General features: G+C 42.9%; 1 protein-coding gene across 3 annotated transcripts in view; it reads right to left on the bottom strand.

The window, feature by feature from the left end:
* Positions 1 to 4,545: 4,545 nt before the first annotated feature.
* pld2 (phospholipase D2) overlaps positions 4,546 to 25,084 on the bottom strand; it is a 48,393-nt gene continuing 27,854 nt past the window's right edge. For all 3 annotated transcript variants that reach the window (XM_083639936.1, XM_083639938.1, XM_083639937.1), the window contains 18 exons: positions 24,976 to 25,034; positions 24,573 to 24,818; positions 23,573 to 23,716; positions 23,397 to 23,480; positions 23,153 to 23,231; positions 22,917 to 23,027; positions 22,590 to 22,799; positions 21,880 to 22,063; positions 21,646 to 21,764; positions 20,319 to 20,432; positions 17,596 to 17,700; positions 15,697 to 15,785; positions 12,316 to 12,429; positions 11,134 to 11,180; positions 10,137 to 10,271; positions 8,813 to 8,966; positions 8,251 to 8,368; positions 4,546 to 7,627 (listed from right to left, as the gene is read on the bottom strand). In XM_083639936.1, coding sequence (XP_083496062.1) covers positions 7,406 to 7,627; positions 8,251 to 8,368; positions 8,813 to 8,966; positions 10,137 to 10,271; positions 11,134 to 11,180; positions 12,316 to 12,429; positions 15,697 to 15,785; positions 17,596 to 17,700; positions 20,319 to 20,432; positions 21,646 to 21,764; positions 21,880 to 22,063; positions 22,590 to 22,799; positions 22,917 to 23,027; positions 23,153 to 23,231; positions 23,397 to 23,480; positions 23,573 to 23,716; positions 24,573 to 24,818; positions 24,976 to 25,034 — 2,334 coding nt within the window. In that variant the 3' untranslated portion in view covers positions 4,546 to 7,405. The remainder of the gene's footprint in view (positions 7,628 to 8,250; positions 8,369 to 8,812; positions 8,967 to 10,136; positions 10,272 to 11,133; positions 11,181 to 12,315; positions 12,430 to 15,696; positions 15,786 to 17,595; positions 17,701 to 20,318; positions 20,433 to 21,645; positions 21,765 to 21,879; positions 22,064 to 22,589; positions 22,800 to 22,916; positions 23,028 to 23,152; positions 23,232 to 23,396; positions 23,481 to 23,572; positions 23,717 to 24,572; positions 24,819 to 24,975; positions 25,035 to 25,084) is intronic.

Below are 25,084 nucleotides of genomic sequence, written 5' to 3'. Positions count from 1 at the left end.
GAGTGTTCCTTTAACTGCAGCGGGGTTCCGCATTTCTGGGTGGCAAGTGACGTCACGCTAATTCATTCCTTTATAAAGACTAATGGTGAGTGTAAAGTGACTGATGAGTAGGCTAATGCTTCAGGGTGTATTTTTTTTTAATCTTATGTGATTTTTGCTATAGCCTAATGTTCGTATAATATAGGCTACTATAGGGACTCAGACTCCTTATTCTCCTTACTCTTTATTTAACTCTTTATTTATTAGCCTACTACCCGTGGGAGTTTAACCCCCTGGGAGTTAGACCCCCTGGTCTGGAACATGGTGGTCTCCAAAGCCTCCGGACAACACACTCAAATTCATCATAAATCACTGATATCATCACTTATCTACTAATAAAATGAAAAGTTTGTGTGTGTGTGGGGGGCGGGGTGGCTTTGTGTGTGGGTGGCTGTGAGTGAGTGAGTGAGTGAGTGAGTGAGTGAGTGAGTGAGTGAGCAGAATTTTGTTCGGCCACAGCTGTGCCGTTGTGGGATCAGGTTGAAACTTTCAGAAGGTGTAAAAAGCACCAGCACAGTGTGGACCGCCTGAGGAGCCAGATTTTTTAATTAGGGCAGATTAATTGCCCTAATTACCTAATGCTTGCCCTAAGGCTGAGGCTATATAAGTTCAGTGATAATGTCATCAGTCTCAGAGTATTATTGGCTATCATTCCTCAGACTAAGCGTCAGTTCTTGTGTCTCATAATAAACGGCATCGGGTGTGCTCTGAAACGGCTTCAGTCCTCACATGAAAACGCTGTCAGTCCTCGTACAAAACTCTCACTTCTCCCTCCGACAAACCTCAGTCAGTCCTCCTACCAAACTCCCTCGCTGCTCCTCCCTCCCACAAACCTCAGTCAGTCCTCGGACAAAACTCCCTCACTTCTCCTCCCTCCGACAAACCTCAGTCAGTCCTCCTACCAAACTCCCTCACTTCTCCTCCCTCCCACAAACCTGTCAGTCCTCGTATGAAACACCCTCACTTCTCCTGCCTCCGACAAACCTCAGTCAGTCCTACCAAACTTCCTCACTTCTCACTCCTCCTGCCTCCTTAGAAACAGCTGCATGCCAAACTGGCCAATGAAGGTCCATGAGGGCCCCCTTTGGCCCCTGAGGGCCGTCCCCGAAGGTCCCTCGAAGGTCCCCTGAAGGCCCCTTTGCCCCCGAGGGCCCCCTTTGGCCCCTGAAGGGCCATGAGGTCCCCTTTGGCTCCCGAAGGGCACTGAGGGCCCCCAGATGTCCCTGAGGTGTGATTTCGAATCGCACATAGGTTATGCAAAAACCATGCCCTGTGCCCGCCTACGCAGCAGTCAAGCGCCGGGATTGGCCAGGCGCCCATGCTCACGTGAGCCAATGGGACGATGATTTATTGACAAGCTCCAGGTGCGCGAGAAGCAGACTGACAATCAGGCCCGTAGCCAGGGTTTGAGAAGTACCGAGGTCATTTTCGCACGGCATGGGGGGCCCAGGGGGGGCTGTTCCCACCCTGTTAGAACATTTTGTCCATTTGAAAGTAAAATGCTTCAATCTGGTGCACTTTCAGAGCAAAATTAAGAGGCTATAAAGAACTACAGACATCATGTTAGATTAATATCCTCTTCACTGTGCTGTTGCTTTAAAATGATACAAAAAATAAATGTCTCCCCATATAATATAATTGATATTCTGCAAACAGGTCACATGGCAGAATACTGCTCAATTAAATACAATGGCCCATCTACACAAACATGATACATCACTTACAGGGGAGTTACTTACCCATTCACTTCAATAGAACTGTCCCCCAAAGTCTAGCCCCAATGCTGTATATTCTGTATATTCTGTATATTCTGTATTTATCTTGCCTTAGTTAGTTTTATATTCATTTTATTTCATTTTATCATTTTATCTTTTTACTTTTTACCCTTAACAGTCAGTGGTTTTAATGTTTTTTGTTTAAGGGACCATGGTTTTATGATGGTATTGGTTTGAAATGCGGTTTTGGGATTGTGTAATACTTGAAGTGCAATATTGAAGTGCAATACGTGGTTAGGTAGAGTTGTTAACTCGTAGCCCAGGCTGCATCATGTCTGACTATGTTGTCCTCTTGTCTACGCGCTGATTGTCTTCAGCTGTACTGTACTGTCTGTTACGTTTGTCACGCTCTATTGCTGCTGTACAAATTGCCTAAGACAAATTTCCCTACGGGACAATAAAGTTAAACTCAACTCAACTCAACTCAATGCAAAATTTGAACGTTGTGGTGAGTTATGTCTCTTCCTTCTATAGCACACAGAGAGGAAGCAAATTGTTGCATTTCTGATCAACTGTCACATTAAAACATTAATGACAGATGAATGGATCTGGGGGCCGGGGCTATTTTTCTATTTTTTTTTTTTTGTGTGAAAATACCGAGGTCATGACCTCGGTGTCCTCAATGGTAGTTACGGGCCTGCTGACAATGGCCTCTGCATGCAGCTCGGCGTGCTGCTGCCAACATGATTTCGGTAAACCCAATACACCACTCCAACTTACTCTATGTATTTTGCTTACTTAGACATATTCTACTTATTTTTGCTTCTATCGCATTTACTACTGTTATTCTATGCTATGTTGTGTTCTTATTCTGCTTATTTTGCTTAATATCGCATTTACTACTGTTTATTTTATGCTATGTGTGTTCTGTGAGCGAGCTACTGTAACTTGTCCCAATTTCCCCCCGGGGATCATTAAAGTCTTTCTGATTCTGATTCTGAACTTTAACTTTAATAATGATACTAATGAACTAGACAATATTTCACAATTGTGAATGTTTTTGTAGTTTTTTTGTTGGGACTGGAACAGGGATTAACAGCTGACTGGACTGGGGAAAATGTAGAAAAAACTGTGGACTGGATTTCTTTATTGTATTTCATTTTAGAGATAAAATGTTTGCTTGTTGAAGCTTGGGACTAAAGCACCTGGGTTTTTTCATCTTTTAAAATAAAGATGTTTAAAAAACTATTGCTTGTTACATTTTCAGTGCTGTACCTTTTCTCTGGGTAAGAATTGAGCTTGAAATTAACGATATGATACATTATATTATGATAATAGAGCTATGAACGTGAACACAACACTGTTTATATTATTGCATGTTTTTGTAGATTGTGTACATTGTGTAGATTGTGTAGATTACAATGCTTATTATGCTTATTATTATTATGCTAAGGAAGGTAGGTGACCATAATTCATTTCAATGTCCGCTCTCAAGAGCAATTCAGTTGGTTCATGAAATCGCTGGGCTGCGTGTCCTCCAGTGTTTGTGGTGTGGGAGATTCCAGTTGTCAAAAGAAGACAAAAGACTTGCTCCTGGCCAATCCCGGCGCTTGACTGCTGCGTAGGCGGGCACAGGGCGTGGTTTTTGCGTAACCTATGTGCGATTCGAAATCAGCCACTGAGGGCCCATTTGACCCCCAAAGGCCCCTGAGGGCACTATTTGGCCCCTGAGGGCCCACAAAGGCCCCACTGGGGGGGGGGGGGGTTGGGGGTCCAACTCCCACGGGTCCACTAGTTAGTAGAAGATGGGAAGTGAATGAGAAGTGTCTGTGTGTGTGTGAGTGAGCAGAATTTTGTCCGGCCACAGCTATGCCGTGTTACGTGTGATCGTGAACTTGCAGGAAGTCTAAAGAGCGGGTGACCTGACGGAGCCAGATTTTTTTATCATATAATAAGAATAAGTGTGTGTGTGTGTGAGTGAGCAGAATTTTATCTGGCTACAGCTATGCCGTTTTACGTGCGGTCGGACTGAAACTTGCAGGAAGTGTAAAGAGCACCCGTGCAGGTGACCTGACGGAGCCGTATTTTTTAATTAAGTGATTGCCCTAATTACCTAATGATGTGATGTCATCAGTGATGATGTCATCAGTGATGTCATCCTCCTTGGTGCAAATAGAGCAGGTGAGGCCACGTAGCAGCCGAGCTGCGTATGCGACGCGCAGTGGGCGAGCTGCAGGGCAGGCGAAGCTACGAGTCCACTCAGCGGGCGAGACTAGGAATCGAGCACAAAGAGTACCCGTGTGGATGACCTGGCGGAGCCAGATTTTTTAATTAGGTGATTGCCCTAATTACCTAATGATGTGATGTGATCAGTGATGATGTCATCAGTGATGTCATCCTTTCTGGCTGAGGCTATAAGTTCAGTGATGATGTCATCAGTGATGTCATCCGTGCTGATGATGTCATCAGTGATCTAATAGAGCAGCGGCCGAGCTGCGTATGCGACGTGCAGTGGGCGAGCTGCAGGACGGGCAAGCTTAGGAATTGAGTACGCGTAGCACACAAGATTGCTAGTATGAAAGTTTGAGAACTACTGCTCTAAAGTACAAGTTTGTTCTTCATAACTGTACTTCAGTGCAAATACCCTAACCCTACCAGTATACATCAGTATAACAACCTGGATTTATTGATTTGTGTAAACAAAGGTTTCCTTTGCTTATAAAAATAAAACGGGACTTCTTAAACACTATCCACTAAACAAAATATTCATTTCAAGGTGTTTTCCGTTAAAAACATGTTTTTATTAGTATTAGTATTAGTAATATTAATAAAGATGTATTTGTTATGCTGGCTATTGGTCCAGTAAAAATAAAATCCATGATACAAAACAGTAAAACAGTATATCACTGGCACGTTTGAGGGATTTTTAAAGAATACCACTCAAAGCTGCGTTGCATAAGAAGTGCTCGCAAATCTCCAGGTTCTACTGAGCAAAGGTACATAGTGGTATTTTGGTAACTCCCAATGGAAAGTGTGTAATTTCTGCGTAGTTCTGAAATTCCATTCACAAGCTCCACACACACCGCTTGCCATCTGCTCCTCTGCTTGGTCCTCTAGTAACACTAAAAAACAGGTTGAGACACTATTATAATGGTGCTTACGGAGCACTGGCAGAATTTGGCGACATTCTTATGTCTTCAAATGCCCTCTATGGTCAAGTGTTGAATCTCAAGTTACTGCACTAGGCAAGAGCCATAGAGCTGTGCCCAGACTCCTGTTATGTCATTCATATCGTACTAAGAAAACATATAACTCATATATCACATACATCACATTGTGTTGCATAAAAGCACCATAAAGTGCATTCCTTCATTGGGAGCATTCATGATCTCTTGAATGACTGTGCACTTCAAAGATTGCTGATATTTCCTAATGAATCAATAGAATATCAAGAGAAGGGTAGTTGTATGGAGGAGGCTACATTGAAGTATACACTGCTTGCTCTTACTGCCAGTGCTAGGTATTTGTCCAGTGCAAGACTTTCCCAGTTAGCTCAATAGTAGCACTCACTCCCTACTGGTTTGGCAAAGTGAAGAGCTTCACATGAAAATATCACTTGATAATGTTCCAAAATAGTGATCTCAGCAGTCTCACCACGGGTATTGCATCATGAGGGGAAGCTACATCAACTCATTCCTCAATTGCAGTGTTAAACATACAGAATGTACAACTGTTTAGCAAAGGGAACTGTTGAGATGCTTTCTGCAATACACCAAAATAAATTCCTAATACAAGCAAATTTATATTAGAAATGCAAGACATTTTATGGCAACCGGACACAGGATTATCGAGCCCACATGGAAAGCACTGAAGTCTGCAATGGCCAAATTGCATGATGGCTCAGTGATTAGTACTGTCGCCTCACAGCAAGAAGGTTGTGGGTTCAAATCTTTATCTGGGTCCTTTCTGTGTAGAGTTTGCATGTTCTCCCCGGGTTTCCTCCCACAGTCCAAAGACATGCTGTGTTGTAACGTATATAATGTATATACGGTAATCTAGTAAAATGATGTGTGGTAGTATGATGTATGTAACCTATATGATATGCGTAGATATATATGATGTATATACCGTAAATGATGCTATGTAAAGCCCTTTGAGACATGCTTGTGATAAGGGGCTATACTTAACTACCTGTAATTAGAAACAATCTGTAGCTCTGCTTAACACATCTTTCTCTAAACTGAGTGGATAGTGGAATGTTATGGACCACTGACAACATGGTTAATAATTCACTTGGTTGTCATGATGACATAAAAAAAAGAATCAACAATTAACGCTACATGCCTACATCAACGTACCGCAGCACACCACAATTATCTTTTCCTCCTTTCATCTTACAATTTTTCACCTGGTCATTAAACAAAACCATTATAATGATTTTCCTTCCAGAGAAATTGTCAGTGACTTGACTACATACAGTATTGCCTTCTGTCTTTTCCGATACTCAATCCTGATTTCGTAAGTTATCCCTCTAATCAATCTTCTCCTTTTCCTGCTCTATCCAGTCTTTATTTCAGCTAGAATCTAGTCATCTCTTTATATCCGTCACCATAACAACCACAAATGTTCTGACATAATGTTGCTGCCACTGCAGTGAGCGATGAAGCCTGAGTGAGAGAGCGAGAGGGGGAGGAGGGAGACAGTGAGAGAGACAGATCCACCCACCCAAAAACCTTTCTACAATAAATGTACACTATGTTCCCTATCATCTGAGATGCTTGACTTCTAATCCAGCTTCCCTGTCCTCCCCCTGACTCATAGGCTACATTCATGTATTTGTTTTGCACCACCATCAGCCCTACACTTCAGATTGCATTGTAGAAGTTACCAAGCAGATACTACCATCATGAACAAACCCGGGTTGCCGCTCTTTTGTAAGGATACATTTCAAGGACTTTTCAAACACTTTTCAATTACAAATTCTAGGTGGCGTGGCGAATTTCGATGTTTCGACATACATGAAAAAAACAAAACTGGCTAATACATCTAATCTACTATTATAACAATCCCCTTTCATAACAATCTACATTTGAGTGGTTTTATTGAGACTAGGCCCATTTTCAGTCAAATAGAAAATCTAAAAACATGAGTTATTAACAAATACATTGTGTTAAGGCATTAGATATTTTCCTCAGCAGTGCAATAACTACTGTAGTCTATTGGGATAAACGTTTGGAGAGATTTAAAAAAAATGCATGGATGGGGCAGCTGGTACAGTAGCCCTTAATACAGGAGTTATTAACAAATACATTGTGTTAAGGCGTAAGGCCATGTTGGAGATAGTGTCATCACCAGTGCAACATTTGGTGAGATAGATACACATTTTTTGTAGTAGTTGAGTAGTTTGAGTAGTTCCATCTTCACTAAAATATTAAATATAAAATAATTAGTTATTAACAAATAGATTGTTTTAACGCCTAAGGCCATGTTAGATCTTTTCATCACCAGTGCAGTACCTGTAACTACTGTAGTAGCCTATATTGGGATAAACATTTGGTGAAGAAGAGGCATGGATGGGGGCAGCCTGTACAGTAGCCCTTCAGTTGTTAGTTGTCAGTCTGGTCTGGACCTCTGCGACGGACCTGGTCCCGTTACGTCCACAGCCCCACAGGAGCCATGCCCTCCTTGCTGCCCAGCGGAGGCAGCAGGTTCTCCTCACACAGGAAGTGGAGGGGGAAGTGGACCAGCAGCCCACGCACAGCCTTCAGCTCCTCTGCAGCCTGTTCAGGGTCCGTGTCGCACAGGCGCTCCCTGTTGTGGTCCTTCAGGTCTCGTATATTATGGACAGAGTTGCACGGAAGGCAGTTGAAGACCTGGATTCAAGATCACACCATGGGGTCACCCACAAAGAGCAGAGGAGAGGTAAGAAAACTGAGGCTGCACATTGCAATGTCCCCCACCCCCCACTCAAGGTTTTTCAGATCCCCCCGCACCCGTTTTGGCCAATTCCCTGCTAGGGTGTCCGGGTCATTGCTCCACCCCCTCTGCCGATCTGGGGAAAGCCGTAGACTAGCACATGCTTCATCCAGTATATGTGCTATCGCCAGCTGCTTCTTTTCACCTGACAGCGAGAAGTTTCACTGGCATGACGTAGCGTGTGGAAGGATCACGCTATTCCCCCCAGTTCCCCTCCCCCAGAACAGGCACCTACCGACCAGAGAAGGCACTAGTGCAGTGACCAGGCCACATACTCTTAATCCAGTTTCCCACAGACAGACACGGCTGGCCAATTGTGCCTGTATGGATGCCCATTGCCCGACCATGCTGGAGGTAACACGGGGGCTCGAACCTACGACCCTTGTGTTGGTAGGCAGGGAATCTCCTGCTATACTACCCGTACGCCCACGTTGCAATGGTTAAGAAAAGAAAGATCTGAGAGGTATAACGTGAAATCATGTCATTGTAGGATTTTCATCATTTTCAGTTAGATTAATACCTTGTCGTAAATTGAGGCGTTCAATTTAGCAGATGCGTTCCAGACCAAGGAGAAGAACTCATCACTGATTGGATCCTGGACATTGATACTGGGGTCTGAAGCAGCTCCAACAAGAACGCTGGTGGGGAAACACACACAGGAGAGTAAATCTTCACATTATATGGTTATCAAATTCACGTGTTGCACCCTGGGTGCATATCTTTCATAAGGACAACGATAACTATGTTTACTCAAAATTGTCATCCGACCCGAGATGGTTCACCTGTAAAGAAAATACATGGGAATTGCCTAGCTGCCAGTTTGCATTCTGTAGTTGTTTTCCACAGACAGAAAACTCTCGTTTGGTCAAGCATACTCACAAAAACCTGTCGAAAAACATAAATGCATAGAATTACTAACCTGCCTCTCTTTTAATTGTGCACTCTTGTATTCAGCTGTGATAAGCCTTGGTGTATGTGGGTGTTATGCTTCCTCTCCTTCCTGAATCACAGCTGCAAAGGTAGTAAGCCCTCCTTCAGTTCACAGTCACAATGCCACTGCAGTAGCTACTTCTTGTCCTTACCTGAAGCACTCTTTGCGCAGAGCCAGTGTGAGCGGTCCTGCCTGGTACTCCTCTCCTCCCATGGTGGATGCAACCCTCTCTTCATCTTCCACAAACACTGCCAGCTCACTGTCTCTGCTGCCCAGCATGCTGCGGTCATTGATGTTGGCTGAGCCTGGGACACACAGTGGACAGTACATGCATTTACAATCTGTTGTCATTCTTTTCAAATCAGTATTCACACCATTACAGAACTGTTACAATGAAATGCCTATAACAGGCTAAGATGGGTGCTGCTTCTCATGTTGGTCCCCTTACCTCAGATTCAACAGTGTATTTATAGTTTCCAGCTTTTAGTTTGAAAACTTGGTTACAGTATTTCCTGTCAGCTATTGTATTAGCAAACACTGCAACAGGAAAAAAAACTACTAGTAAAACTACTAAACTTTAGAATATTTATATGGTCAAGTTGAAACAGTCTATAATGGGAGCCTCAAAACTTGACCTCAGCCACAAGCATGTCAATCTTTGAAATCAATCCATAAAATAAATTTTTATAGACAGGCTTCCATATAATCTGTGTTTACCTATATTATTTAATATTACTGCTCTTGTATTTGCCAGTTTTGAAAAGCGCTATGAAACTATAATCAAGTCCATAATAATATAATCATAATAATGCTAATGATAACACCACAGTTGTTGTATATACTGTAGTAGTTAATGCAACATTTGTGCATAACTTTTTCTGTGTGTGAGTACACGGAGAGCAACAAAAACCAAAGTCAAATTCCTTGTATGTGTACATACTTGGCCAATAAAGCGGATTCTAATTCTAATATGCATAATCTTCATCTCGTTTACACTTATTTTCAATTTGCATAATGAATGAATGAATGAATGATTAGCTCGAAATGTCACGTCCTGTTTATCCAATACACTTTTTTAATGGGAGGTACAGTGTGCGGACCTTCTCTGTTCTTTTAATGTTGACCTCTTCTGCCCCTGCACCTGGCTTGAAGGTGTTTGGATGTAGGCGACTGCTTTTAATCCAATTTGCACACTGGAAATGCCATCCATCTCCGTCACTTCCTTTCTTCCTTCCTTCCCCTGCTTTGCTCTCGTTACTGCTGTATGCATCTGATATATGTTTTTTTAACACTATCATTTATTCAGAAAACTTCAACAGAGGTCATCCCTCCTCCCCTGTGGCTGGAATAGTGTTCTAATGCTGATTCTTGCTGAGGGAGATGAGTAATTAGCTACTTTGTCATTGAGATCGATGATGACTCAAAGCCAAAGGGCTGGCCTGTCTCCCAATGAGTTTGTGCCAATGCTGACTCACCGATGATATAGCAGCGGTCATCAGCAATGAGGGTCTTGCTGTGAACGTAGATGAGTTCTGTGACAAGTGACTGGGAGAGCTGGGCGTGGCTTCTCAGGCCACACAGGGTAATGTACTCCGTCCACTGGTCCTTAACTGGGGCAGACGAGGAACACATTAGTCACTGGAGAAATAACATCCAGCTAGAAACAGTAAGGTTTACTACGAAAATGGTATACAAGACCAGAGGTTTTGAAAGTCTGAGACTGTGGGCCTCCCCTCAGACAAAGCTTGTGGGCAAAGCCCCCCCCCCCCCCCCTCCAGTTTACTTGCTTACCGTAGATTCCCTAAATTCCTGGATGCCTATGCCCTATGGGATCAAGATGATGTTATTTCATCCCATAGACACTCAACCATTGAGCCAAGATAGCCCGATATTGCTGTTTGACATACTTCAGACAACTATAAAAAGGTCTGAAGGCATTTATTGTTTGTGACTCTAGGAACGTGGGAAAACAGTAAAATTCCCCAAAACTACTGTATGTCTGAACTATCCCTTAACCAAATCATACACATTTAGGCTATTCTATGTGATCTCCTTTTGATAACTAATGTAATATTTTTCACTTCCATTCACTGAGCCTCCCCTGAAAATGTTTGGAGCCCCCCTGGGGAGGCCCGCCTCCCACCTTGAAAACCTCTGGTATAGACAAATGGCACGTGGACACTCAAAATGGATGTAAAAAGAAGGTGAAGTAGTTAAGGATGGAAATGGAGACTAGTTGGACAGGTACCTACCACCACCAGTAGCTTTAGTTAAGAGGAAGAGGCACAAGAAAGAAGGAAAGAAGGAAAGAAGGAAAGAAAGAAGGAAGGAAAGAAGGAAAGAAGGAAAGAAAGAAAAGAAAAGAAAGAAAGAAAGAAAGAAAGAATAAATATTAGAGAGTAAACAGGTGGTACTTTGTGATGTCAAGTGAATGTTTGTGTTGAAAAGACCTGCTCAAAACAGAAAACTCACCTTCACTCAGTCTCGACAGGATGGAGTGCTCTCCTCGGCACATAGTCCTAAAACATTGGACATCTGTTATACTACAGTACTGTAGTACAGTAGTACTGCTACTGGGCATAGACTAAGATTCAACAATTTGGGACAACAAGAGGCGTTGAAAATTTAACCAAATGGAGGAACACAAAGAACCATTTATAATGGTGACATGCTTAACTTGATAACCCACCAAGTTAGAGCGAAAGCAGCAGAAAAACAGCAGACTTCTTTCCACTTGTGTTAGTGGTTGACAGAAACCTCAGCTATTTAAACAACAATAAGCCCACAGATAGCAGCTACATCATATTTCCATATTTTTATTCACATTTAGAAATAAATGACAAAAGGAGGAATCTGTATTTTGGCTGTGGGTTGGCTCTCGTTGTTACAACACAGGTAACAATGACTAGAAATCCACTAAATGTTTCTTTAAATGTATGATAATTAAGGGAGAGGAATATTTTTAACTAAATGTGTCAGAATTTAAACTAAAAATAGACATATCAGGTGTGTAACTGCATTATGCTTATAGTTGTATATTTCAACTTAATAACAGCAGTCGTGAATATCTCATTCAACCATCAAGAGTACAGTATGTATGAGTCAGTAGACCTGCATTTTTAAACAGTTTTTAAACACATACTTTTATTGCTTTATTGTGAGAAAAAAAAGTAGGCCTATAGACGGTTTTCACCAGAGCGCAACCCCACAGCACTTCCTTTTTCTCAGCATTCGGCAAACTGCAGAAATATTCACTCGACATCGTTACTTTTGTTTTCGCTGCTCAGCTGTATAGACGGTTTTCACGGAATGGTCAGTCCTGCACTTGAATGTTTTTTTTTCTTTTATGTCCATAGCAAACACTGCAACAGGAAGTGAGCGGGGGTTTAATTTAGAATGTTTTTGTTGTCAAGTTAAAACCGTCTATACATTATGTTTAATTTGAAATTATGCTAGGGCAACTCAACTAGTGATGCAAATCATTTCAAGGTAGAAGAAAGTTTAATGAGGTAAAAGAAAATCTATGTCAAATAGAGCTATACATGATTGGAAACATGTATTTGAGCCAGATTGAAGTTTTTGAGCGGAGTTTGCCAAAGGTTGCAGTAAATTATAATGTGTGTCTGTGGGTTGAGGGAAGGAAAATCCTCTGACCTGTAAGTGAAGTGCAGTATAGCCTGGATGGCATTTCCACCTCCTTCTTTGATGTCTCCCTCAAACCCAGGAAGTAGAGGAACCACCACAAACACTCTGTACTTCTTCCCCTCACTGGAATGATACAGAGTCAGCATGCAAGTGGACTATTTACACATTAAAGTGGACTACTCCATTTATAATTTATGTCCATTCCATTCTATATTGTATTGCACTAATGAAAGTAATAAATGTGTAGCAGCGCACACCTGACTAATATCTGACAGTAATCCACAGATTATTTTCTTCAATTTATTGCATGCTATAAAATGTGCAAGGCTTTTCAGTGATGCACATCAAGGATGGAATTCACTCATTTCTGTATTTCATTGGACATGTTTTGATTTACATACAGTAGATCTCCACCTCATGTGCATATTTCATCAGAAGCTGTTTTTCCCCAGTGTGTAACTTCAACGTTGAAGATATAAAGAACGTTTGTGCTCTTGACCCAAGGCTTACCAAGGAGTGGACCAGGTGCGTGAGGCCAGCATGAAAGTCCAATGAAATCAGAGGCCCACACACTGACAAAACACTGAGGAGGCTCTCTGGATGCAGAATATATGAGAAGATAATCGGATGCAACCTGCCATCCCTCCAGGACCTGCATGCAGCCAGAACACTGAAGCAGTCTCGCAAGATCATGGCCGACCCCTCCCACCCTGGCCACAAACTCTTTAAAGGAGAATCTCGTTTTTTTTTAACCTGGATCCCTCTCCTCACATTAATTATTATCTGACGACTCACCCAGTGTTCTCCACAGCGTTTTTGTCCGTCTTAGGCGTTGTTTTGAGATCAATAGTGTGCCAGTCCTAGAACGGAGCTCCGTGTGGGGCCACGTAGCAGCGTGCTTTTCATCCATGTAAATAGACAGTTTTATTCCCGTTTTCGACCCATATCGTCAGAATCTGATCCCTAAGGAACCATCAGACTGCTAATTCTCCCCCGGGCTATTTTCAGCGGTAGTTACAGGCATCCCATTTCCGCCTGTCGGGTCAGTGAGACCAAATCTCATCAAGTCAGTCCACAGGCCAGCGGCAGGAAAGTCTCGTGGGACTTGACGAGAGTTGGTCTAGCTGACCCGACAGGAGGAAATGGGATCCGGGAAGAATAGAGGGGGAATGGAGAATGGAGAATGGAGGAGAGCCCGGGGGAGAATAGCAGTCTGGTTCTTTAGGGATCGATATGGGTCGAAAACGGGAATAGAACTGTCTATTTACATGGATGAAAAGCACGCTGCCACGTGGCCCCCACGGAGCTCCATTCTAGGAATGGCTTGGACACTATTGATCTCAAAACAACGCCTAAGACGGACAAAAACGCTGTGGAGAACACTGGGTGAGTCGTCAGATAATAATTAATGTGAGGAGAGCACTCCAGGTTAAAAAAAAACGAAATTCTCCTTTAAGACACTCCCCCACGGCAAGAGACTGAGGTCTGCCAAGACCAGAATTACTCGCCACAAGGCCAGTTTCTTCCCAACCGCCCATCAGCCTCACCAATATGGCACGGAAACCCCTTCCACCAAGGACCTCACCAACACCCCCCACAAACCCCGCTACCTCCTCCTGAACTCAACTGAACCCCCCCCCCCCCCCCCCCATAAAACTGTAACTCATATCTAATTTAACACATTCAGTGCCAAGGACGTCTGTGCACGTCCTAAAAAAAAGTAACGTTCAGTGCCAAGGACGTCTGTGGACGTCCTAAAATCATAATTCATATTATTCCATAATTCTGCTGTTTAAGGTCGTACCCAGCCAGTGAGCATGAATCCCTTCAAGGGATCACACGGCGCCACCTTAAACATCGTCACAGGAGCTGCTCCACCCACCTCAGATCCTTTACTTTGTACAGGAGACAGCGGAGAAAGCCGTGGAAACCGATGCATGCTTTCTGCCAGAGCCTATATATTGCTCCGTCTACAGCGAGAGTGGGCTCGGCTGCATCCGCGCTCACAACTGAGCTCTTATGCTTCTATCTATCTCCACACGATTTCCTAGAAAGGCAGCATCCGAAGCCGAACGGGCCAAGCCTTTTCGTTCAGTCGCGTTTGCCAGCGCGCATCATTTCCTTGATGCCCATCAAGGAAATGATGCGCGCAGCAAAGCTGGGATCTGTCCGGGGCAAAAACGAGTCGAGAAAGCAAACTCTGTGGGAGGAGCCCGCAGCTCAGAGGTGGAGAGGGGGGGGGGGGAGAGGGGTGTGTGACACACACAGGCTGCACAGAAACCACACCACACGCCACCACATCAGAAAACACCAGCCAGAGTCAGTGAATGTGTTCGAAATTAGAGTGCAAAAGGTATTCATAAAAGGGGCTATAACTTGGAAAGAAAAAAAAAACGACAGAAAACCCATGAAAGTGCACTTTTTTGAGAGGCTGTAATTTCATAATGGAACTGTCTAGAAACAAAATTTCTTCTTTGGAAGAAGCAGGAGTGTTCAATCTTTCATTAAAGTCCAGCCCCGTTAATATAGCCATAATAGAAAAAATTCTATAGCTGTTTTCAACTGAATGGAAGTGAATCTGGCACAGGCTCCAGACAATTTTACTGAAGCGCTGTGGCACTGAATGTGTTAATGCCTGTTTAACTGGGACTGTAAATTCATGTAAATTCACTGCTTATTTAATGCCTATTTAACTTAGACTGTAAATTTCATGTACATTCAATGTAAACTCATATTTATTGTCCACGGAACACTCCTCCACTCATGTACATACTGTATATATATTTACTCGATTTGATTGCACTTGCAACGTTGTGATTGTCTTTTAGCTGCTTTCTTACTTCTTATCTCTGTATATTGATCTGACCACTACGCTGCATACAGACACTAAGACAAATTCCTCGTGGCAATAAAAGTGATTCTGATTGATTCTGATATACCATATATATATAATATATATAAATATATATATATAATATATATATATATATATATATATATATATATATATATATATATATATGTTTTTCCTGTTGGCATAGGTAACCAGCCTAGATGGATCGTGATCTACTGTATCTTTTGTCATAATTTACTATGTATGTTTGTATGGGCTTTTGTGATTTTCCTTGTAGGCCTCAGGCCACAATATGGCTGATTGATTGCTTGATTGTTTCCTCCTGGCAAACTCAACCAGATTGGTTAGATGGTCTGAGGGCTGAAACATTCTTTTGAGTTCAGTAGTAGCAGTTAGTTCACTATGTAAATAAATCTTCTTCTTTTTTGCATCTAGAGAGCCTCCCCATTGTTTTTTTCCCCTGATTTAATTTAACTTCCAGGTTGGAAAGCACAGAGAGGGACAGGTTTGTGGAGTGGTCATTACAGTGACCAGACCTGTGCGCACGCAGGATTCGCTTCACAATGGCATCACCGATCCCGTTGTGCACACTCTTCCCATCGGCACAGCTGATGAAGAACTGGTTCTGAGGGCAGAGGAGAGACAGATGGTGACTCGGTGTGAGGTGGGAAGCTGAACCTGTGACAGTAGAGGGACCAGGTTCAGCTTCCTGCCCATTTGAGCCCATTACAAACAGAATCTCTCAATGTCAAGTGAACTGGAAGTGTCAAATATTATGTAATCAAACACAGGCTGGGATCCAGAGTAAAATATATACTAAGTAGATGTACAGCACAATATTTTACAATAAATATAAAATCTGAGTTGAAGATACTGGAACCTTGTGAGTTTACAGAGAGATGTTTTGTCAGAGCCTGGCCATATACATTAATTATATCAGTGCCATCACAAGGCCATGAAGAAAAGGGGGAAAAACAATCAAAAGGCATAGATGAGATATTAATAATAGGTGCAGTCACTCCGCTATGAGCTATCTACTGTATTAGTATATAATTGACTAATTCTATGGACAGACAGGACACGTAAGCGCATAAGCAAAGCGCATTTTCCTCACGAGCAGGCGCCTGGCTGTCCACACAAAGAGCTAATTTTTTCCACGCCGGGCATCAGCGACTCGCTCATCTTCATCTTTTGTTTTCACATATCGACCTCATTTTTATCATGAGTTTATAAGCTCATGTATAACATAATGTGTTCATGACAACTGTTCATGGCATGTCCATGTCTTGGGATTGGGGTAAACACTGAATGACTGACCACAGTAGAACAAAGAGTGTTTGTTAACAACGTTGTTGTGTAGGTCGGTCTATAGTCTTTCTCTCTGTCTCTCTCTGTCCCTCTCTAGCTCTGTTGTGCCGGATGACCAATTGAAACCCCACTTCAGATAGCAACGTCACTCCCACGTCTCTCTCTTTCCCCTTGCTCCCGCTGTCTCTTTCGCTTGCGGCTCCTGTAAAAAATACAACGGACGGCGAACTAAAGCGCAACAGAGGGGGCAGCGCACTACGCTGCGCGGCGCGGGCAGTGAGATCAGTTAACATGAGTTAGGGTTAGGGTTATCTTATTATTATTATTATAACCTTTATTTAACCAGGTAAAACAAATTGAGATACGAAATCTCTTTTACAATTGCGACCTGGCCAAGAAGGCAGCAAGTTACAGATCAGATCATACACACATTTACATACAAGATACAAAAACTAATTAAAACAGAGCACAGACTACACCAACACTGCATCAGAAGTAATAGTAAGAAGCATACGAAATAAAATCGTATATTACGATTTACATCCTAAAATCATAGTCATAAAATGATGATAAAAGAGGCATAAAGTGCAGAGGCATATTGTGCACAGAGGAGTTTAAATATTGCTACAAGAGGCATAAAGTGCATAAAGAGACAAAGTGCACAGTGGAAGTTTAAATGTTGCCACAGGAGCAGCTCGAGACAAGAACCTCTGACAACTTGTATTTAAAACTGGACAACGAAATCAAAGAAACCAACTTAAAACGTGTCTGCAGGTCGTTCCAGGACCAGGGACCAAAATAAGATAAGCTTCTTTTACCAGCCTCAGTCCGTACAGGGGGCACTTTAAAGCGCAACCAGTTGGATCTGAGATTATACGAGGTAGTTATGGACACAAATTTAGAGCATAAGTAAGAGGGTAACTTACCCAGAATGGTCTTATACATGAGAATATACCAATGCTGCATCCTACGCATAGTCAGGGAGGACCATCCGACTAGATTGTACAAGATACAGTGATGGGTCCTGTAGCCTGAGTTAGATCAGTTAACATGGGCGCCGAATGAAAGCTGGCTGCGCTGCGCTTATGCGTCCTGTGTGTTTTGGCCGTAAGGCTTTCTTGCGTTACCTCAATGTAGACGTAGTGCTGGCTGTTCTCGATGGTGTGGATGTAGGCATTGAGGATTGAGCACTCATTGGTTCCAGCTGACCAACGATCTGCAGAGCGCAACACCTGAGAGAGAAAATTACAGTATAAACATTTGAGTGAGTTTACTGACAGTGAAGTAAATAATACTCCCTTGCATGTTTCAAGTATCTGTACTTTATTCAAGTGTTTCCATATTTGGAAATGTTATACTTTATTTCACCACATTTCAAAAAAGAAATATAATTTTTTTATTGTGTTTTTTATGCCATTTCTGTAAACATCACTGGAGGAACTGTCTTTAATTCTGTGTGTCCTCAGTTCATAAAACAGTGCACAAGATCTTATTTGTCTTCAACGTGATGTCACAATAACTTAAACGTTAAAGGCACTAAATATGGTATTCAGTCCTACTAGATGTCAGCAAACTACTACCGGTACTGTATATCTAGCGAAACAGGCAAGTAATGCTGTTCTGAGCAGTGAAGGAAGCCCCCCCCCCCCCCCCCCCCCCACCGTTTATAAATAGACAGAGAGTGACCATGCGAGGTTTGCAAGCAGCGGTGGAGTGAGCTTGAGAGTGAATGGGAGAGAGGGAGCTGCCGTGGCCGTGAAACGAGCTATTTAAAACATTTCCGGGTTCTGTTTGAATGCGGTCGGTCGGCTGTGGCTTGCTCTGCATGTACTGTATGTTCACTCCACACACACAGAGAGCCCACAGCCGGTGCACACACAGCAGACAGCTGGGATAGTGATGCGAGGGCATACGGCAGCATTGGAAGACGGGCCTATGTGTTTCATAGACTGTATTTGTTTATGTCTGATGGTGCTACTCTAGTGCGACATCTAGTGGGCCAAAAAAAAAATGCATATAGTGCCTTTAATGTCTGAGTGCTGGACATGGGCAGATCACAGGAATGTTACACTAAGCTTCTGTTGAATTGACTATTAATTTTGCATAGATAGACAATATAGGCAACGTCAAAGCTGAAGGTGCTACCATGAGTTTTGCACTGGTTTAAGTTAATAGTGTAGTTAGCTTGCTCAGATTGACTTACAGTAGTGAAAGTGTTATAGTACATTCCCAAACCAAACCAAAGACTGCTCCAGAGGGAAGCATACTTATCCTAGCCAACAATGTGTGAAACATAACCCCCTTATCTTGAACAGCAGAAGAATAGAGACCCTGTGCTCTTTCTCTTAAACACAAAATGCCACAGCTGAGGCGCTGCCAAGGATACCTGAGTCAGGGAGCACCAAACCTGATAGGGGAGCTACTGGATAATATGGAGCAAGGGTTAGGGTTACAGGCCCTCGCCCACAATACAATAGAAAACTACTCACAGCAAAAGGTATTATCTAGCACTCACTATCTGAACATTTACTAAGCACTAGTTTCTAGAAACTGTTGTATTTTAATCATTACATTTGACATTGAGTGAGAGTTAATTCCAAGCATAGAGCTATATATGTAACTAACGTCTAACAGTGTACATATGTACAGTGCGGCACTGGGAGAATCACTCCTACAGTATAACATACACCTACACCTACACCTTCACCTTCACACATAAGAGGAATGATGCATAAGAGGAATCAGGCATTGCAAAGAAAAACTCCACGGGACTGGCTGATGATGTCTGTCATAGCTTGCTGTTTGGTGTGACAAATGTGACCTCCGGTATTCATAGTGACAATTATCTGTATTTAGTCACCAGTATCAAGAGGAGAATGTAACGCAACTCAGCCCTATGATGTGCTGACACTGGAAATACAACTAAAGACACAAATTCAACGTTCACAGTGATCTGCCATCATAAAATGTGGAATCACTTTCAGTCCTCTTATCAATACCTGAGGATAATCTGTGCTTCACCAAATTAAATTACTTATCTTAAAAAGTGCTATGTGCAGTGCAGCATTTTTAAACATAAATATATCATTGTTAAATTAAATGTGTTACCTTGGTGTAATCCCGGTTAACAGAAACCATGGTCGAGACAATTGGTAGCTGCTATCTCATGCCAGTAGTATTGTTAGTATTTTTCAAAATTAAGACTACATTTCCCATAACCTCCACTGCTTCGTGTTAGAAAGACCATGCTGCCCCTTGACCTCGCTTCCCCTCTCTGGCATCACTCTGCATGCCTTTGTCTTCTTTCTTTGGCTAGTGGGAGTTATGGACTATGTGTGTTGTTTATTGTTTTGGACTGTGTTTGTTGTTTGTCTGTGTTTTGGACTGTGTGTGTTGTTTATTGTTTTGGACTGTGTTTGTTGTTTGTCTGTGTTTTGGACTGTGTGTGTTGTTTATTGTTTGTCTGTGTTTTGGACTGTGTGTGTGTTGTTTATTGTTTGTCTGTGTTATGGATAGTGTGTGTGTGTGTGTGTGTGTGTGTGTGTGTGTGTGTGTGTGTGTGTGTGTGTGTGTGTGTGTGTGTGTGTGTGTGTGTGTGTGTGTGTGTGTGTGTGTGTGTGTGTGTGTGTGTGTGTGTGTGTGCGTGTGTGTATGCCTGTGCGTGTGCGTGTTTGTCTGTGTTTTGGACTGTGTGTATGTTATTTATTGTTTGTCTGTGTTATGGACAGTGTGTGTGTGTTTGTGTGTGTGTGTGTGTGTGTGTGTGTGTGTGTGTGTGTGTGTGTGCGTTTGCGCGTGCGCGTGCGCGTGCGTGTGTGTGTGTGTGCGCGAGTGCGAATGCATTAAATACCTGCACTTTGGCTTTGCTGGACCCAGGCACAGTGAAGGCCAGTGAGTCAGCAGTACAATGAGACTTGGGAAGGAGGTAGGGGAAGAAGTCGTCCTTGTACTTGTTCTTAAAGATCTGCAGGAGACAAAACAAAATAAATGAACGCCAGATATTTCCTGCACTTCCTTTGAGTGGCGCAGAGTGGCCTATAGAACTATTGTCTGAAGTCTGACCTTGGTGAAGTTAAGTTAGTTCAGTTAAGTTAATTTAAGTTAAGTTCAGGCCTATAGAACTCTTGCTGAAGTCTGACCTTGGTGAAGTTAAGTTAGTTCAGTTAAGTTAATTTAAGTTAAGTTCAGGCCTATAGAACTCTTGTCTGAAGTCTGACCTTGGTGAAGTTAAGTTACTTCAGTTAAGTTAATTTAAGTTAAGTTCAGGCCTATATAACTCTTGTCTGAAGTCTGACCTTGGTGAAGTTAAGTTAGTTCAGTTAAGTTAATTTAAGTTAAGTTCAGGCCTATAGAACTCTTGACTGAAGTCTGACCTTGGTGAAGTTAAATTAATTTAAGTTAAGTTCAGGCCTATAGAACTCTTGTGTGAAGTCTGACCTTGGTGAAGTTAAGTTAGTTAAGTTAAGTTAAGTTAATTTAAGTTAAGTTAAGTTCAGGCCTATAGAACTCTTGTGTGAAGTCTGACCTAAGTCTGACCTTGGTGAAGTTAAGTTAGTTAAGTTAAGTTAAGTTCAGGCCTATAGAACTCTTGTGTGAAGTCTGACCTTGGTGAAGTTAAGTTAGTTAAGTTAAGGCCTATAGAACTCGTCTGAAGTTTGACCTTGGTGAAGTTCCTATAGAACTCTTGTGTGAAGTCTGACCTTGGTGAAGTTAAGTTAGTTAAGTTAAGGCCTATAGAACTCTTGTCTGAAGTTTGACCTTGGTGACGTTAAGTTAGTTAAGTTAAGGCCTATAGAACTCTTGTCTGAAGTTTGACCTTGGTGAAGCTCCTATAGAACTCTTGTGTGAAGTCTGACCTTGGTGAAGTTAAGTTAGTTAAGTTAAGGCCTACATAACTCTTGTGTGAAGTCTGACCTTGGTGAAGTTAAGTTAGTTAAGTTAAGGCCTATAGAACTCTCGTCTGAAGTCTGACCTTGGTGAAGTTAAGTTAGTTATGTTAAGTTAAGGCCTATAGAACTCTGGTCTGAAGTCTGACCTTGGTGAAGTTAAGTTAAGTTAAGTCCTATAGAACTCTGGTCTGAAGTCTGACATTGGTGAAGTTAAGTTATTTAAGTTAAGTGAAGTGAAGTTAAGTGAAGTGTAGTTAAGGCCTATAGAACACTGGTCTGAAGTCTGACCTTGGTGAAGTTCCAGCGCTGGATGAAGTGGCGGGACACATCCCTGGCTGCTCTGCCATGAATAGCGGCAGACAGATCGCGCCACGGCATGCGAGGCACTTGAGTGCGGTCAATGTTATCTGAAAAAAAGGGAAAAAATTAAAAAATCAGTGTGTCTCTGTGTGCTTGTGCGTCTGTACATGTGTGCGCACGGAAAGAGATAGGGTTAGGGTTAGGGAGGTTTAGATACGGTACCTTCAAACGGTTTGTCCAGTTGGGTCCAGTCTTTGCAGATAAAGTTGCTGTAGTCTTTGCCCAGCCACAGTTTAGTGTTGCAGGTCAGATCCTCGGCGTCCTGCTCTGCTTTCTCCACTGGCTCTGATAGCTTTTGATCTTCAGCCGTCACGTCATCCTTGTTAACGGAGGGATGTGTTTGTGTCTGCAGGGAATGTCACATAGTCAATTTTTTTTTTTTTTGCCTTTATTTATACAGGGAAGGCTCTTGAGAGCAATACACACACCTCAGCTTTTTCTCCCATTTTCTCCCCAATTGTACATGGCCAATTCTTCCCCGCTGTCCCGGTTGTTGCTCTACACCCTCTGTTGATCTGGGGAGAGTTGTAGACTAGCACATGCTTCCTCCAATACATGTGCAGTTGCCAGCCATTTCTTTTCACCTGACAACGGCAGGCCATAACGCTTGGGAGGATCACGCTATCCCCCCCCACCCCGAACAGGCGCCCCAATCGACCAGAGGAGGCACTAGTGCAGCGAACAGGACTCATACCCCAAACCCTTCCCACCCACAGACACGGTCAATTGTGTCTCTAGGAACGTCTGCCCAAGCCGGAAATACCGCTGACAGGAATTGAACACAGGTCTCCGCCCTGATAGGTGAGTGCTTTTACATCTACACTACCCAGATGCCCCAGCATCATCACATTTTGATATAAAAGACATCTTACTTCTGTGGCTTCTTTTGGCTCCACCTCTGTTCCAGGATTGGCTGTCTCTGCAGACCCCAGGTCAGTTAGCCGGTAGTGGCTGTCATCCCACCTCCCAAACGCCAGGTCAATGCCCCCAACAAAGGCTACCGTCTGGTCAATGGCCACCATCTTCTCATGGTGAGCCCACAGGAACACCACAGACGACACGTGATCAGGATGTCGCATTACCTGATGAGGGACATCAAAGGGGAGAAACAGACATGAAAACATGCACTCATGCAACCGTCTTTGTCTGAGTATCCAAATGTGTGGAGAGCTGAGAGTGATTGTAAAATGTGCTGAGACCTTGATGTTGGGGTGCATATTCATGAGAGTCCGCTTGCTGTGGTCACTATTGATACCAAGTGCGAGTTCCACCTCTTTGTAGAGCAGGATGCACACTTTGACACCTTGTTCCTGCAGAGAATGGACAGACGCGAAGGAGATGCCATTTGAAAGAAGGACTAGGAAAAGTAAAAGGACAATTTGAAACCATTTGAAATGTTTAAATGAGAAGAGAAAGATTGAGAGAGAAACTCTACTGCTTTGCGTTTGAGGATGACGTCCAGGCGCCAGTGTGTATCAATAGCTGGTCTCTTCAGGTGCACTTCAGGGCTGAGCCTGAGAGAAAAGACAGAGAACACTCATTTATTTTTATACATCAACACTATTGAGCTGATAAATATGCTACATATGCAGCTCAAATATTTTTTGCAATATGTGGACATTTCTGTATCATACATTAAACCTTGTTCATCAGCATATGCTGATCCTGCTGACACTCACCACCAGTCTGTGATGTAGATCTCCTCCTTGGCTTGTTCCAGAGCATTGGCCAGGTCTTCAAAGTAGCCACTGCCATTCACATACCTTTAAACAAAGATGAACCACAGACATTTAGCTGTGGAGAAACACCAAAGACTATCAGGCATTGCAAATGTCAGACAGACCACGTGACTGACCACTTGGTGAGCGTGTCCGGGCGTGGTGGAGCAAACCCCTGGAAGCGCTGCACTTTGAGATAGTCACAGTTCTCCGCCAGCCTGTTGATTTCGTGACTCCACCACTGAGCCTGTCTGTAGTTGCTGCATTTTATGATCAGACTCCTAAACAAGAACAAAGACACCTATCATGTCACACCATAGTCTAACCTCACACATAAATATACTACAATGACACAAGACTGGAAGGACGTACTGTATACATTTCACAAATGCTGAGCTAAGATCACATGAGGCATGATGAGCATTGAGCACTATACATATTCGGAAAGGAACACATTGGTTGATGTTGGGCTCCATACTCTTATTACTTGTCTTGGAATTGGTTCAAGTGCAGAGAGTTGCTTTAATTTGATTTATTCAGGTGTATTACATGGCAAAAGTACAATACTTTTTGTACCTGCTCCCCCATGTGTCTGGGTGGCAGAAGTGCATGAACAGATTTTTTTGTACAGTATGTCATCAAATAATGTTACTGTGTAATTACATCTACCCGTACATGTCTGCAACCCATCAGCAGATTCCCCTTCAATCCTTTTTTACATTTCAATTGGTCTCAATGGTAACTACACTTAGTTCTAAATTATTCTGACATAGTCAACAGTACATGTTTGAGCTAATACAACTAAATGGGTAGATGAAGTACAAAAGGGCTATAGTTCTTTAAAGCCCCAAACGCACAGGGAGCGAAACCTGACGCTCGTCATTTGACGTGCGTCAATTTCTGCCCCTATAGCGCACTGCAAGCATCAGATACCTAATACCAACAGTACAGAACCAGCAGTATTTTGGGAAAAGGTCGCTATTTATATGTAGGCAGGCACAAGTTTGTATGCTTTACAGGTAACACGTCTCACTCTAATGCTGATGGCGAGCACATTTCTCATAAAAGGTATGGCATCAAACTATCAAACATGTTGCTAGTGATTTCAGTATATATGCTAACGCCCAGCTGACTTACCGAGTGAAGTTCTCGATGCAGACTCCATATTTGGTGTCTGTGTACGCACGGCCCACTCGAACTTTGAACTCGGGGTCGTACAGCAAAACGAAGGAGACGACTCCGTTGTCTCGGTTCAGATAGAGCAGGAAGGAGTCTTTGACCACCAGCCAGCGGCGGGACCAGCGAAAGCAGAACTGATGGTGGCCGATGCAGTTCAGACCTTGGATGCGGTGACCTCCTGACCTTTTGAAGATGGGTCCCTCCCTGAGACAAAGTGACACACGCATTAACTTTCTCTCATACAGTGACTCATTCACCCACTCCATTGTCTGTCACTCACTCACTCACTCACTCACTCACTCACTCGCTCACTCGCTCACTCACTCACAGATAGTCTCTTTTTGTCTCTTATTGTGCTTACAAGCCTTTGGGTCCAAGATCCGTGATGAAGGAGAGAGCACTGACAGAAAGGAATTCCCTCTGAAAATGACAGAAAAGAGACAGCGCCACATTACTGCATGACAAACCAA

Source organism: Poromitra crassiceps (genome assembly GCF_964638095.1).
Source record: "Poromitra crassiceps genome assembly, chromosome: 1".
NCBI classification, from domain to species: Eukaryota; Metazoa; Chordata; class Actinopteri; order Beryciformes; family Melamphaidae; genus Poromitra; species Poromitra crassiceps.
The sequence above is the reverse complement of the archived record's forward strand: the minus strand, read 5'-3'. Positions and strand labels throughout refer to the sequence as shown.